The sequence below is a fragment of the Coturnix japonica genome, chromosome 2 (assembly GCF_001577835.2).
Source record: "Coturnix japonica isolate 7356 chromosome 2, Coturnix japonica 2.1, whole genome shotgun sequence".
In the NCBI taxonomy this organism is placed as follows: domain Eukaryota; kingdom Metazoa; phylum Chordata; class Aves; order Galliformes; family Phasianidae; genus Coturnix; species Coturnix japonica.
Window position 1 is genome coordinate 67,044,097 of NC_029517.1, and position 17,079 is coordinate 67,061,175.

Consider the following 17,079-nt stretch of genomic DNA (forward strand, 5'->3'; position numbering starts at 1 on the left):
AAGGAAAGACAAGATGCAGCTATTCCATGTGTAGTAACTATTCTTTGGATGAAATGAGAAAGATATGATTTTTTTACTTTGTTGACAGTCCAGACTGGAGCTGCACTTTGCCAAGAGCAAGTATAAAGACAACTCATTAGATATACCACATTAAAGATGAATCTTGCCTTCAGGTGCCGTCTGTATTTACATGGACTGTGCCTGGAAGAAGCGAGGGTTTCACACAATAGATAAAGAAAAGAAAACCTCTGTGATTATAAGCATGCAAATAAAATTTCTGTAATGTGAACACTGCTTCCCCTGCTCACAATAGTAAAAGATCAGTGCATGCACACAGAGAGCTCCTGCAGGTGGGATAACATGCTGGAAATTGCTGTTCCTCTGCTATTTGTTTGTGTATCACAAATACAAATGAGTTGTATCTTAACTGTGCCGGGAAGGAACAAGACAACCAACAAACTTTTTATTCCTGGGCACTCCGATGTGTGCTCCACAATGTTGCTGGTTGTCAGAGCTCTGCATTTCAGCAGCTGGAAGTTCATGATAGAGAAGAGGAAAAAGATATAAATATTTCAATAGTTTTCCTTTCCAAGCTGAATAGCTTGGTTGAGAGAAGCAGGAACATCACTTAATCACCTAGACAGTCTTTTCTTTGAAGTGGTGGGGTTGGGAGGTTAGAAGATTTTTATAAATATAAAATAATTAAAATAGCAAGTATTAGTCCATGTGTTTGACAGAAAGGCTGCCTTTCTCCTCTGTTCTGTATCACAAAAAATACCATAATATGGACATTTCATGTTTTCTGTCTTTTTCCTGTAGAACCAGTACATTCTCTTCTTATCACTATGTCCCATCTGGTACATTGTTCAAATTCAAGCCAAAGTATCTAATCACTTGCAATATCACATAAACAAGAACAATGTGAAGAAGCTCATCACAAAAATCTACTCATGGCCTTCTAAGATCTTGCTTGCTTTGCTGTGACATGAAAGAGCCCATCAAATGTGCCTGCCCAGCTTCCTCACTGGGATACAATCTGAAGACAGACTGTGTATTCCACAGGCAGCTCTCCATCACCCTCAGCACATTTTCTGTAGTGGTGGATGCGTCTGAGCAAATACTGACAGGACTCTACTTCTTGTAATCTAGCAGTCAGCCAGTGCTATCTATCTGCTGGATATAAGAACACTGTCTATACTGCAGACCCACAATCTTTACTACTTTTGAATTCCCTCATTTTGACAGAAGAATGGTCCAATGTTGGCACATATGTTCAATCAGCTGCAGGGTGTCTGCTCTAAACTATAATAGCTGGTGACAGTCTTCAAGACACAGGTATGTCAGGCCAAGGACAGCTGGCTGGCAGCAGTCCTGGCCATATTCACTCTTCTACTGACTTCGTGTGATCTGTAGTTATGACATGGACAGAATACAAGTTCTTCATAAATTCTGTGTCTACAGCTTCATAAATTATATGCCTGTAGGGCACTTTGCATGCCACAGAAGTACCCATATAATCAGGTCTTTTTGCAGCAAAAGGACAGCATCCTAGCCATATACATGGATTAATTTGTTTTAAACAGACTATGTAAAAAAACTAACTGTTCTCTCTGTCTTTTTAAGTGGTTAATTTCTGTAATGCAGTTGACCTCAGAGATTCAGTGTTGCTTATACCATAATCTGAATGAGAAATAAGTTGCTCTCAAGATTGAATCTAAGCAGAACACGTTTTTGATGAATAAATCTTTGTAAAATTCACTGTGCTGCATGGAGCCAGGATCTAGCTGTTAGTTCTCTTTTTTTTTGTTGTTTGCTTTCAATAGACTGTTTCAGCATGCCGAAAGGAGTTGGGCTCCTCAATGGATATTAGTTATGGCTGTGTTCTTCCTTTCACCAGAAGCACAAACCACACAATCCTTATGGCAATCAGCGCAAAGCACATCATGTTAAACCCCTTATTTCTGTAGCATAATATAAAGTCTCTCTTTCTCTCATATTACCATTCTGGTGAGTCAGGTATGTGAGGTTTTCTAGGCAACAGGTGTTTTCTGAAATAAAATACAACCTTCCCTTCAGCTAATTATGTGGCAGAGACAGCAGCTGCAAGTATAATGCTGAGGACACATGGTCTGTAAGACACCCAGAAGAAAAATACTCCTTGTTCCACTTGTTAAGGTAAAGCACAGATGTTGCTGCTGTGATAAGTATGAGCATAAGGCAACCACAGTCTGCTGCATGCTGTACATTCAGAATCTAAGATTTCAGAGTATTTCATAGGCTGCAATCAGAATCACCAACTTCTTTATGTAAAGGAAAGTTATTTATGTCTAATCTAATAGTCCTAACGTACACTCCGTACCACGGTTTGCATTACACTATCATCAACAATATGCTGGAGACTAACCACAGGCTTGAGAGAGAAATGATAAATATATTTGTATGTGGTCTCAGTGATAAGCATTGAATGTGTAAATTAATATGTTTACTGATTTTAACATTTACAGATACCATAAATTTAAAAAAAAATAAAATAAAATACAAAAACATTCCAGTCATTTAAAAAGTTAATTGTAGATTTTCTTATTGCTTAGTGTTGGGGTGCAGTACTATGGCTATTCCTATCTTTCAGTTTTAGGCTGTTGTGAAATGAACTGCAAAATAATGGTGCCTAATGATCTTTGTGGCCAAAGGTAAAACAGATCCTTTCCAGGGATCCATTCCCTTCTCAGTTAGAAGCATATTTCTTTATCTCAGTTTGTTATTTTTTCCCTTACGTATTTTAAGAGCTAAGTACAAATATAGTATCTTAAACTGTAACTGTTAAGGTGAAGAGACTTTCATATTAAATTGAAGCCTGGCATTTTCTTAAAAACATGAGGATCCTCAAGAATCTTCTCCTACTCCCTCTAGTATTTTAGGCCTAAGTAGGTCAGAGTCTCTACCCTTCTAACAAGAACATATAACATCACAGAAAAAGCATGGTTCACAGAAAAATCCCAGAGCTCTTGCTCTGTGAACAGGCTTTTACTTTGGCTGTCTTGCAAAGTATTTATTATCTCCTTTCAATCCCAGTATCTTGTAGAACTGCATGCTTTTCTGGCTACTGGTTTATTAATTTATTTATTTTTATGTGGAGCAGCAGCTGCAAGGAATTGGGGAATGATTAACAGACATGGAGAAAGGCCTGATCGCATGGATCTACTAGATAAAGCCAGTAGCTTCACATTCCTCCAGATCAAGCTCACAGCGACCTTGGCTCTTCGGCACGATTTTTTTGGTAAAACATGTATTGATAAGCTGTTGTGAACTGCAGTAAAATGAGCCCATTTTTTTCATCTATCACTACTAAATGTAGAGAAGACAGTATTAAAAAATAAAATGAAACAAACTCTGATAACAAGGTTACAAACTGGTTTCATCATGAAAATACCATTGTACTTTCTTGCTATGACATACATGGTAAAAAGAGACACTTAAATGCCTGACGTGTCCATCTTTTAGTTTTCTATGTTGTTCCAAATGAAAGAGATATGAGTAAAAAAAAAAGAAAAGAGAGCCAAAACTCTACATTAATTTGTATGATAATATAGATGCCTAGAAGATACATCCATGAGATGTTACCACTGCTCTGACCTGCCTTTCTTCCTATTGTTTCTTGGTTGCTGACACTTGTTCTTAATTATGTTCCTGTCCTGCAAAGAGCTTAGCAGACAATGGGACAATTCAACTTTCTCGCACCTGAGAATATTTAGAGGTTTAGCGTATTATAGTGTTTGATCTTGGGTGTTACAGAAGAAAAGTCCCTCCTCATGAATGCAAAAGCCAACCAAATGCCCCCAGTGTGTTATACCAGTATTATCAAGAACTAATAATTCAGAGAACTGCTATTAAAATTCCCCTCTACTCAGTCATCAAAGCTGATCACGTAGACTTGCATGTTTATATTACGGGCAGAAAATCTGAGTAATACTCACATGTGTCTTCACATCACCTTCAAGAATCTTGCTATACCTGAGAAACTCAGCAACGCTCCCATTCAGCAGCCTATCAAAGGCCTCCACGTATGGAGCTATGCCTATAGAAGAAGAACATTCCATTACAACGGGTCCATATAGTAAACAAAGTACAGGACTTCTCTGTGCTGAAGAGATGTCCAGCCCACTTTCCTTCCGCCCCAACATATCCTCGGGTCTTGTTGGTGTATCAGTACTATTGTTAGGTCTAGCATGAATAACGCATATGTGAATTTATAGCATCTGTAGTATCTGAGAGACCATGGTGAAAATTCTTTCCAGCCTCTCTGCTGGAAAATAGCCTGGAGACTGCTCTGAAGAGGTACCAGGCTTTCTTCAGAGAGTGTGCTTTAACCTTTTGGCACTATATGACAATTGTGTCCAAATTCATAATCTTGAAAGCCCTCTTTACTTCCTAAGAGTCATCTGGCTCCTTGACAGTAAAAAAAGAAGGGCTTTGGTAATTTGCAGTGGCCTGTGTGAAAAAAAACCTGTAGTTAGACAACTAGGCGGGATCTCAAGGCTGCTTTTGTTCTCTTGATGTCACTCACCTTTAATTCTGAGGAATTTCTGGGCTTTCTTCCATATTCAGTGCTTGTGTGTAAACCCCTCAAATAACCCAGGGTACAAAAGGTTTTAGTTGTTGAGATGCTTTCCAAAGCCTATTTATGTTCTTTATTGAAATCTGTGTGCGTCTCCAAGAGAATCATTGTAACCTTTTACTTTAGAGCGCACTTTTAAATAGCAGTTCACCAAATGGCATTTGTGCTATGCAAAACTAGAAAGCGACTATGCTGGTTTTTACTATTCAATACAGCTAACTCCCAGGAGCATTTACTAGAGTGTGCTGTGAGTTGTGCGGAGCAATTGAATGATTTGTTTGCAATCCCATTGTTGCAGTGCCATTTAGGAAAAAAAGTAAAAGCACAGTACATTCCTCCCATGTTCCCCACTATTTTGTTGCTTCCAAAAAAAAAAACTAAATAAAAAAAAACTCAAGCTTTTTTTGGGGGGGGGATAGTTCTAGTTATGGAATGGTCTTTTATGGGGAGAGGGCAGAGTAGAAGAAAGCAATGTATCTCCATTTCCACTAGGGACTCTAAAAATGTCACATTCTTTGGCAGAGCATCAGTTTTAAAGTAGAAAAAGAGACCTGTTCTGTAAGACTGTCAGCTCTGCAATTGTTGCGGAGACTTATGGGAGCCCCTGCAAAGTAACAAGAGCATACAGCATTATGTTTGTGGTGCTGTTTGTACATCAGTCATCCCAAGTGAAAAACGGATACAAGTCCGTCCTAACTGCATCAGCAAAAGCTGATGCCTGAGTCCCCATGTGAGCCAGCTCAGCCTGGGCAGCGCCCCATGGTGCTGCTCATATCAGTTTCTTGCTGCTGCTTCTCCCAGCAGGTGTGGTTTACAGTCTCACCCATATAACACTTGGCAGTCAGTTTCTTTTAGAACCTGCTGAGGGTTTTTAAGGCTCTGCTTCCCTGGGGGGTGAGGCTCTTCACCTTTCTTCAGTTCATAGGGTAGGCTAAAGATATGCTGATTTTCATGGGGATTAATTGATTGCCTTTGTAAAAGCAGCCCTGGTTCTGCAGTCCTAAGGTTTGTGTTAGTAGAGACTCACCCAAATTGATTCATTATAGGATTGAAGCCAATGTTTTTGAAAAATGTAGCCTTCCTAGTAGCAATCAATTTATTTGTCATCTTGTACTTGGGTCATATTTCTCCATTACTTTGTTAAGGTTTACTAGCTGTCTGGATTTTCTCCACACTGTACACATTTTATTACTGAAGCTCATTCTGACCAGCTAAGTCCCCTGCTCTGGAAGCCTGCTGGAAGATGCTCCCTTCCTGCCACAGAGCCATACTGCTTTCAGTCAGCTGCTCCACAGCAACTGCCAGCATTTAGGCCTATAGCATGTGTAGCCACACATGTTGTTGGATAAAGGCTGGCATACCATTACAACAAAGCAGCTGACATCATACAGCAATTTGCTTCTGTCAGTAAGGGAACTGCCCACAACTTTCCTCATTTTCTGCAGCATTCTGTATACCAAGTCCATGATAGGATATGCTGTCCCATGAAGAAGGTATGGAAGGGTTAAGGAAAGTGCAAAGCAAGTGACGTGAAGATTAGATGGGGATTCTGGGTTAAAAAACCAAAACAACAGCTCTTGACAGGTACTTCTATTAAATCAATATCAGTACTACCACATTTATAAGGTTATTTATCCTATAAATTACAAGAACAAGAAAAAAAATAAGGGATGGAAAAAAAAACACAACAGTTTGGCAGTATGAGGTGGATAAATGAGGTCAGATTTGTTTTCCATGTATTTCCAGTTAGTGCTTTGGAGATCCTCCTGAGAAGGAGCTCAAGTGTGATAAAAGTAAGGCCAAGGATAAGTGGCGGATCTTAGTGAGCAAGTGCTTATGAACAAACTCATACTTGAGTAAGGATATTAATCAATTAAATCATGGTGCACAACATGAAATTCAGAGAGCTGGAAAATAGACTCAGTTTTTATACTGCTGACTTCTTTAGGAATATTTATGCTGTGCATTTTTGGGGATATCTCATTTCTTCTGCTAACTGGGCTCAAGCAGATGTTCTCATCTGGTGAGTTATCTCCAACAATATAAATGCTGAAGTCGGAAGAGCAATAAAGCTTAAAATATGGACCATATATTTAAGAGATATGACTAATATTGAATTTTCTCGGCTGGAGATGTTTATGATCATGCGTAGAAGACAAACACACACACGTCTTATGAGCCAGATTTCAAATTACAGAAAGAGGTAGTACTTTAAAAAAAATGACTTACTTCCATTGACACCATTCATTGCATCACACTCCATTCCACCAGATCTCTGGGAATCTGAAAATAATGATTCAAGTCGAGTCACTGCTTTCTCCAACCTCTCCATCAAGCCATGATTCTCTGCCATTCTAAAAAAGTCATTCAGGAAAGAGCATTAGACCCATTTGAGAAAGCCCACGTTTTACCTCATGTTCATCTTATGGCTTTATCAACATTTATGGTAAAAGTACCCCTTTTTTTTTTAACTATTGCCTTTCTGGCTATAGCAAATTAGCTGACAAATAACTTACTTCTGTGTCAGCAAAGATTCTGGTCAGTGCTCAGCCCTTGGTTTCCATTGTAAATGGATACAGACCACTGCTGGTATAGCTTTGGGCAGTCTGTATTTGGACAGTTTGTGAAATCTTTATAAATGTAATTGGTAGAAACTTATGCCGGCAGTGATTTGCATCAGTCAGTTCCAAAGGCAGAAATACAGATTTGATTAATTCTTGACTAAAAGCCAGACTGTAAATGCCTATCTCCTAATTTTTCTGAAGATACATGCTGAAATCTGCCTGGGTCTTCTCAGCTTTGTATTAAAACTCAACCACTTTACTGAGTGACTATTGTGAAGTGGTAATTTTGTTTGTTCTTCTGTGATTTCCCATCTCTTAATTATTTTTCTTTTTCTTATGAATGCACCTTATGTGAATGAGTGCATCTCACACCTTTCAAAACAAGCACTGATTAATGTTTGGAAAGAAAAAACCAGGAGCCTACTCACACAGCACTGCAACAGTGCTTTTGATGTAAGATGAAATAGAAATCAGGCTACATTTTGAACAATTTGTGCATAATTTCATTTCTCCACGAAGTGATTATCTGTTTTCTTACATGTGGGTAAGTGTAGGCATTGACATTTTTGAAGGCTGGCCAATATCTCAAGGAACACTGTGCTCGATACGCTACAGACTAAGATATGGTTACATAAGCAAAGACAAAGCTATGTTTAAATCCCCCATCGTTTAATACAGTGAGCGTTCCTAACTTAAGGTTGTACGTGTTTTATTTGGAGTGATATACAGTAAGGGAGCTGGTGGTGATCTATGGCTCTTGATTAAAATGTGATCCACGTGAGCTCAAGCAGATGGCTTATATGCCTTGCCCTGTGCAGTATTTTTCTAGCAAGCAAAACAAATAATGCTGCTTCACTGTTCCCTTGCCCTGGGGAAAAGGTCTAAATTCTTTCATTAAAAGGTAGAGTAATATGAAAAGAAGGGCATCTGGTTTAAAAATCAGTATTAGTAATCCTTATAATGATTTTTATTTTGTAAATCTAAGTGTGAGAGAAGCTACCAGGATGGTGGGAGCACATGCCAAGCTCCCATGCTGAGTCATGCTGTCTGTCAAACAAGGTGGGGCTTTCAGGCTTTACCCTATAAATATGAAGAGATTTGTGTTTGACCTAAGAGTGAAACAGGAGATTTTACAATGCGAAAGCCTTGGGAGAACCATTCTCATGAGAAAGTTCTGTCTGGAGATTATGCGCTGTTTTTTTTTTCTTTCCTTTTTCCCTATTTACATTAAATAAAAAAGTAAACCCTAAAAGAGGATGACATGAAACAACGTGCATATAAGCACTGTCCAAAATTCGGACTGGCAGGGAGGGAGGAAGGGAAGGAGGTCTCTTCCTACACTGTTCTGTTTGAAAAATCAATGCATTCTCCAAAACAAAAACAAAACCAAGTATCTTGGCAGGAGTAATATGAAGGTATCAGGAGAGCTTCTGAAATGTGCCAATTTTTCTGAGAATATCGAACTTTTTCTTAAAACAAAGCACTGTTATTCCTCAAAAGTATCACGGGCACATTCCTTTCACATTCTACTCTACTTACCTAAAAGCCTCAAAACATGCTTATTTTAAAAGTTATGTTTTAGAGCAGTTTAAAGTCTGGCTGATCTAACTGAAGCACACTAACAGTCAGTTCTTCTCATCAGCATTTTAATGTATATTTCCAGTATATATTTCCTATTTGTCTTTACTTGAAGACACAGTCTAGTAAGTAACTATATTTGTTTCCATCTGCTCCAAATTTTTTACTGATGAAAAGTAGAATATTTCTTTGGGAGAGTGGCTCCTTTTTGTCTCTTTAGCCTTACTTTGCTTGTTGAAGGATTCAGTTCTGATTTGACTACGCACACTTGGAAGAATCTTCCAAACAAACAGCAATGGATCAGACTTGTAATGTTCTACCCAAGAAACTGGCCCCTGTCAGATGCTAAAAATATGGGGTCAGAAGGAATAACCCAATGACCCTGTGGACGTTTCTATGCAATACTTTCCAACAGCAACATAGTCTCTGGTTCATGATATTCTTCACAGTTTTCTTCAGTTCCAAAAAGCTCTGAGATTACAATGTTGTTCTAAAGTCAGATATCAACAGTGGGACAATTACAGAATAATATATCATTCTAATTTCTTTAGACAGAAGTCAGAACCATTTTTACCATAACTTCAGGGCTGCCAGGTTTTTTACTGTTTTTAGAAGAAATGTTACTATTAAGAACTGCTCAGTCATTATGATTGCATGGCATTTGTATCTATACTCATATACGTACATGCATGTAAGTATACACTCATGTACTCTGTCCTTTATGAATGATGTAAAAGTATACTTTTGCCGTTACTGTGTAAAACACTTCAAGAGTACACCAGCTGTACATACAATAACCTGATGTATACATTTGCTTTACTGTTTGTCAGCTAGGTTTGTAAAAACAAGACTGAAATTGAGTTACTGTTCCAAAATAAAGACTCCAATGACCAAAAGCACAACTCTCTCAATCCGTTTTCAGTCTAAACATTGGCATCTTTGCCCGTATTTAGGAATTCACATATTTGACTCATTATGACAACCTTCATCATTTTCTTGGCCTATATTCAGAGTCCATCTCATTAGTTATCAGTCCATACTGCACTCTGCAAGGTCAATCAAACTGATACTACAAACCCAGAGCTCAAAAGAGCTCAGAGCACAAATGGTAGAGCTTGACTGTGAAGAAGTCTGTGCAATATAGTATTGGAGCTAAATAATTACAAATAAAAATGAGACTGGTCTACTTACAGTGCCAAATAAAATCTTTGCATCTTAATAAAGAGGATGTAAATACATCCTTGGAATGCCTCTAGTGCCACGAAGCAAGATTTTACATCAAGGAAGATTTTCTATCTTGTTTTCACTGGGATTTTAATTAAAACTTTGCTCTTGATGTGGATTATCAGGGTTACTCATACACCCTTCTAAGGTCTGATGCTGATTACCTACAAGGAGTTAAAACCAATAATACTTCAAATCCAGTGTAATCCTGGATCCAGCTTTCTGGGTGGAGAAGCAGAATATTCTTCACTGAACATTCAGTCAACTAAGAGCTAGGAACAAAAGATGTAAATTTTGGCATTGCTCTAGCACACAAAAAATACAGAGGATTCATAGACCCGCCCTGTTTACTGTTAGCGGTATCCTTCTTGGGGGTGCTAGCGGCATATGGCAATACAGCTGTCAATCCTTTCATCACTTAAAGAAGCAAAGAAGGACACACTGAAGACCAGAAAGCAGATCTGTTTTTATACACAGAACAACTCTACTCCCCGATTTGACACCCATCTGAAGGCACCATTTATCTATTATCAAGGGAAAAAACTTGTCTGTACGCTAAAACTGCCTGATGTGTTCATCCCAAACAGCAGTCAAACTGTAAGCCAAACCACACAGGTACTATGCTTGCTGTCATTGCATGTGACTTACTACAGAGGACCATATTGTTCTGTCTCAAGAAGATACAAACTCAAACGAGCCCACAGGGAGGAACAGTGTTGTAGCATAAGGGGAAAAAATAAATGACAGTTGATTTGTCAGGCACATAAAATTGGCAGGTTGAATGTAGGAATGGTGCCGCCCTGTCAAGTATTGATATTCTGATAGACATCATCAAAAGATTCCATGGTTTGTTTTAATTCCTAGTACTATTTTATTTTAGAAGAAAAAAAAGGGGAGGGTTTTTTTTTTTTTCATTTATTTGTTTTGTGTTTCTAGTTTTTTTCCTTCGTACTGGTCCTCCCACATCTGTGACATTAACTAGGTTAATTCATTTTCATCATCTGAGATGCTACAGGTTAGATTTTGCTTTTCTTCTCTATGCCAAAAAAGGGCAGTTACCATGACAGGCAAGAATTTGTTATTATTATTACACCTAACATTGCTACACAGCTTGGAAAAACACAGTTTTATTCTTGAAAGTACTGTAGCCTTTACATGTGTCTTCTCTCATAGTCTTTAATGAATTTCTACTGAGATATGTGATAAAGAAAATATGCAAATCCTTACACCACCAATATCTTAAAGCCAGTCACAAATGTCTTATAAACTGAAAGTATGGTCTCCTCAAAGAGTTCTTCTATACAATATATATCAAAGGAGGGGAAACGCATTCACATTCCTGAACATCCAGTCAAATTACAGAAGTATCTCACAACACTTTATATACAGTCAGCTTGAGCCATAACTGGCTAGTTTTCCTGCATTGCCATTCAGCTGTATGTACCAACTCCAAGCTGTGTTGAGCACACAGTCTCTTTGCTACCTTTGGCATCCAAATTCTTGCTCCACCTCATTTTAGTCCAAATGATGAAAACCTATTGGTCTGAGAGTCTCAGGGGCTGCTCATTCCCAAGCAGAACTGAGAAGCAGGCTGTTACCAGATGAATGGTGAGTGAGGTGCTGCTGAAGCTATTTGGTTTACTACCATAAAAGCTTCTGGGTGGAGATCACAGAGCAAGCATGTATTGGTTAGACGAAAATGTGTTGGTAGACAGAAACATTACCTTGTATGGTTTGTGTTTTGCTTCCAATTAGCTGTATGGGAGGAATGTAAACAGAGGCTTGTCAAAGTGATGTCAAATTGGATTAAAGCAGAGGACCTCTTAGAAAAGACCAATGAGAGAATTGATCCAGGGGTCAAATTAGAGCTTTCGATGACCTTTACATCTTGTTTTGTCTCTGTGTCTGCTACAAGTTCCTTTGGAAGCCATGCTCTTCTAAGTATAGAGAATTTTTATCTTATTTTATCCAAGTAAAAGGTGCACTCTTGTATATTTCAATGTACTTAGAATTGTAACAACTTTGTTATTTATTTATTTACTTACTTACTTGTGAAAATGGCCAAATTTTATAGCTGGAATAGCAGACAAAAATGGGTGACTTCTGCTTTTTGTGCATAGCAAAATGTGTGTGTTTATATGCTAGAAATGAGACCTCTGTTGCTGTGCACAAAAGCACGCTACCAAAATAATCTTGCCTGTAGATTTCTGTTTTTGGCATACTGTTTGTTTTTAAAGGGCTATTTTTTTTATCACAGAAAAGACTTTGGTCTAGAAGAGGAAATATTCATGTTGTACCTCTTCAGTTTAACCCACATTTTTCCTTTGGCTTCATGGCACTGGTACCACAAAACATACTTCACTGCTTGTACACCAGCTCTTGCCCTGCTTCCTTCACTCCCAGTGATGACTCCGTGCTGATAAAAATAAACAGGCAGGAGAGGAACTGAGGCTCATTGCTATCCCACTATGTTAAAAATATTACAGACTGGCTTTGTAAAACCACCTCTGTTTTGATAGGTATCCCAAAGACTGTTGACTGTTGTTACCATAAAGTTCTTCTGCATGTTTGTATGGAACTTCCCCTGTTCACGTTTTAAAACGTGTTATATGTTCATGTATGAGCTTAGCGCTTCCTGGAATGTCAGTTCATTTCTAATTGTATGTAAGTTTTGTGAAGAGCTCCCTTCCCTTGCTGAATAATTCTGCCTGTCTTACCAATTTTGTGATCATAAAGAACAAGTTCATTATTTAGTGATCTACCGAAGCAGTCAAGACTTGACAGCTTGTGTAAGCATGATTGACTTAAAATAACCAAGGCAACCCAGTTTCCAAGTACATTCTCCTATTCTTTCTATGCTCCTTTTTTAATGTTACCATTGCTTATAGTCCTTTGTCTTGTTTTTATTTTCTTCTTTCCATCCGATGAAGTGGAAGAGCTTTAGTGTCTCTTCAATCAACTGATACATAGTGTTCTTATCCACTTCATTTACTATGTATCAGCATAGTGATTTTCATGTAATCAAGCATCCTAAAGGCCTTACAAGCCATTTAATTACCTGTCACAAGTCCAATTACTGTATGTAAGCAGACTGCCTTGCTGCTCTGAAAAAACATTACAGGCAGGCATTGATTTTATTAAAGTGCTTTAGTTCGGTTCATAATAACTGAACAGTAAGATTATTTATGCTATGATTCTAACCAAATTGAATTTGCACTGCTCAAGAGGGTAAGCTCCACAAAGCACAAAACCCTACATTGTGTTTCACTGCTTCTGAGATGTGACAGAAAAGCAATGTAGAAAGTGAACACTCAACAAACAGTGTTTCAAACTCTAAAAATACAAACTATGAAATTATTTTTTGCAGAAAAGATGAGACTGCTGAGTTGTTCAGTACCCAGGTTAGTAACAGTGTTGTTTGCTGGGAGGTTGGCCTTTCAGAATGCTACCACATCTTACTTTGCTTGTACATCCATATCCAGCAAAAGCTTGAATTTCTGACTTACTGATTATCAGAGATTTTCCCCACCTTTCATGCTGAAGGATAATCCCTTCCACTCATGCAAATGTTTCTCATTTCAACCTGCAAGTGTAGGTGTGCCAAGTCAACTCTGGAATGCATCCATTACTTGAACATATCTCAGTCTGAATTCAAAAGTCAGAGGAATCATTCCTCTGGCTGTGCAAAGAAAGTCACTCCAATGCAACTAATCACATGAAGTCAAACAACAGCAACTTCGAGTAACAAAGAGTACTACAAGTTGAAGTATCGGTGGACATCTGTCAGATGTCAGAATAATTCAGGTTAATTTCAGCCAACACAGCTACTCTAGTTCCCTCCCCAGAATGTCCTGCCGCAGTTACCATCTCAGCACTCTGTGTCTGATGCTCTCAGGCTCCTGGTGCTCCCTGCTCATCCTGCAACCACTGATCCTTCTTTCAGCATAGCAAAAGCCAGGAGGAGGGGTGAAGCAAACTTTGTCATCTGCCTACTCCCTTCACTCCACAACTACTGTGGCTTCATTGCAACCTTGCTCACGTACAAGATCTGACACATTCAGCTTCTTATTCCTCCTGTTTCTGCCCAGAAAGATCAAACTGGATTCATCTTAGATGAATATAGAGGATAGCCTTTTCAGTACTTCAGAGGACCCAGAGCTGTTAGGTGAATTACTCAACTTCTGTCTAAACGATGACAGATTACACATGGAAATGTAAATCGTTCTTTGCATTCCTTCCAGAAAGCAACTAATATTATATTTAAAATAACAGAAAACACAGCTTTAATGCACAGGATAAGTAATCTCAGTGGGACCTTTTTTTTGCTAACAAAAACACCCCATGGTTTGACACAGCATATCCAACCCTATGCAGGTGAAGCGAAGACCAAAGTACTCAGTATACAGACTAAGGTGATAAATACGCCATTAAGTCTTGCCATCATCAGGCTTTCATATTTTAAATGGCTAAAATAGTTAATACACTGGAACTAGATATTCTAATGGTAAGGAGTTTTGTTAATAAATGGAATCTTAGCATCCTTGACAAGATTATATGTATCTTGGCATATCTCCTCGTGATATATCAAGAGCTACCACCTTTGTTCCTCTGAACTGAGTGCCATAGGTGACAAAGAATAATGAAAACATGTCATACAACTGCTCTACGGTAATAGTAAATAATGCATATTCTCTTCATTTTTATTTAATTGAGAAAACATATTTTATTCATGACATTTGGAGTTCTGCCTGTCCACCTTCCACATCTGAGCAGCACTCATTTGAGGGGAAGGAAACAAAGGAATCATCGGAACACTCTGAAGACTGACATTTTTGTTATGCTCAAGACTTAAAAGGTCACGTTGTTCAGCATAAATGGCTTTGCTACAGTAGGTGTATTGCTTTTTGTTCTTGTGCAGACCTGCTCAATATAGATTCAACCACTGTCACGAAACCCCTCATTTGAAAATGCACAGAATCAGAACAGAGTTTTTAATCATTTGAATAGGAGGTAATTAAATGGAAATGGTAGGATGCAGTTGGCATAAACTTGGACATCTAAGTATTAGTAATGCTCCAAAAGGCCAGATCTAGGAGTACCGTATTACTTTCAACTCATTATATCTTACACTTTTCCTGTTTAAAATAACGTTTAAAGTTACGCTTCTAAAATAGGGCTATTTTGTCTGACTGCAGTTTCACAGACAATGAAACCTGGTGCTCCAGGAGCCATTGCCACATTTGTCAGAAAGAAATAATAATTAGAAAATGAAGTCCCGATCCCACTCCGCCCCCTGCAAATTTGACCCCTTAGATTATTTTACTAATGCAAAATCCTAATTCTATGCAGGATTGTATTTGATTTGATTTGATTTTCTGAAAGCATTTTCTATCATTTGATGACAACCATGCTTAGGTAATACATATAAAGACAGATATGGGTTTGTTTGTTTGTTTTTTCCCAGATAGACTTTAAGATTGCCCCTACTCAGCATTTTAACTGATTAAAACCCTCACTGTTGGTAAGGTAAGGTACAGCTCAACAGCAATCCTCAAAGCAAAGGGCAGATTCACATCTCTAGCTGGGGTTTTCTGTTACGGTTTTCTTCAGCTATCTCTCCCCGAGATCCCATTTAACCCAGCGCTTTGCTCAGACCTATACTGGGGGCTGCTCAGCACCTGAATCTCAGCTCACCTCCAACACACACCTCTGGCTCGAGGTGTATGAGGAACCAACATTTTGGAGCCCGGCTAACCAGAGAGCCTTACAGCTGCCTAACACAAAATTAGATCACCTCACGCTGATGGTGAGAGGGGCTGGGTCCACATAAACAAGCAGGGGGTAACTTCAGGACCTGACAGGGGTCGGGCCAGGGGCTGCGGGACAACCACCTCCACCCCTCCGGGATTCGCTGCGAGCTTGTGCCGACCGAGGGCTCTGAGTACGACCCCGAAGCGGTACTGTCAGCCGCTTGCCATTTTTCGGGACTTATCTCGCCCTCCGGCTACTTCCTTACGATGAGGGCAGTAGAACTCTGCTGCGCAGGGGCAGCTGACGAGCGGACCCGAGCCGGCGGCAGCCGGGCCGTGACCCAGATGGTTCCCGGGTCCCATCCCCGAGCCGTGCGGCCCCCGGCATCCCCTCATCCCCCCCCGGCAAGATGTCCGCTGCGGCCCAGCCCCTGCCGGGCCCCTCCGCACCCACAGCCCCCGGGCCCGCCCCAGGCAGCCGGCCAGGGTGGGGGGGGGGGTCGGGCCGCTCCGGCTGCTCCCCGCATCCCGCCCCTCCCGGCGCTGTCTCCTCTTGAATTACCTGTTTTGATGACCCGCGCAGCCTTTTTTTTTTTTTTTTTTTTTTTTTTCCCTTCTCTCTGCAATGACAATCCGTGGCCGGCCACTCGCTCCCCCCCCTCCCTCGCCTCGCCTCTCTTCGCCGTCGCTCTCCCTCCTCCTCCTCCTTCTCCTCCTCCTTCTCAGCGGGAGCCGGTGTCAGTCAGTCACATCAGCTGCCCGAACAGGCAGGGAGAGAAATGCCCGGCGGCTTCCGGGAGTGCCAAATAAAGACAAGTCCAGAAAGAGAGAGAGACGGTGACAGAGATGGAGAAAGAAAGCAAAAAGTGGGTGGAGTGTGAAAATGGAAGGAGAGGGAAAGGCTGAGGTGTCTCTCGGCGGTGACGGCAGCACGGTGCCGGGGAGGAAATGGCAGCCGTGCTGCGCCGCGGAGGAGCGGGCAGCGGCCGGGCTGGGAGGGCACAGACACGACGGGCAGGGGCACCCATGGCTACAGGTGTGACGGCCCTGCTTGCCCGCTGAGCACGGCTTGGGTGAGCAGGAAGCGGGTGCGTCCTACACGAGGAAAGGGGAGCGGGAAGGTGTGGGCAGTGTGTGCAGGCAGACCCCAAAGGCACGCTTCAGGCAGCCGGCTGCCTCCTGCAAAGCAGAGTCACAGCTGTGTCTGCAGTGAGGTGGCTGCCATACGGTGATGAAAGCAGGACTTCTCCCTGTAGGCAAACCCACATGTCTAGGCCTTGTGAGTCGAGCTCTGTGGGCTTCACGCCAGTCCCTACACCCTGTGACCAGGGGTTGGAACTACATGATC

General features: G+C 40.4%; 1 protein-coding gene across 1 annotated transcript in view; it reads right to left on the reverse strand.

The window, feature by feature from the left end:
• CAP2 (cyclase associated actin cytoskeleton regulatory protein 2) overlaps positions 1–16,640 on the reverse strand; it is a 58,638-nt gene extending 41,998 nt beyond the window's left edge. The window contains exons 1-3 of the mRNA XM_015854682.2: positions 16,294–16,640; positions 6,845–6,969; positions 3,975–4,075 (exon numbers count right to left, since the gene is read on the reverse strand). Coding sequence (XP_015710168.1) covers positions 3,975–4,075; positions 6,845–6,968 — 225 coding nt within the window. The 5' untranslated portion in view covers position 6,969; positions 16,294–16,640. The remainder of the gene's footprint in view (positions 1–3,974; positions 4,076–6,844; positions 6,970–16,293) is intronic.
• Positions 16,641–17,079: the final 439 nt, after the last annotated feature.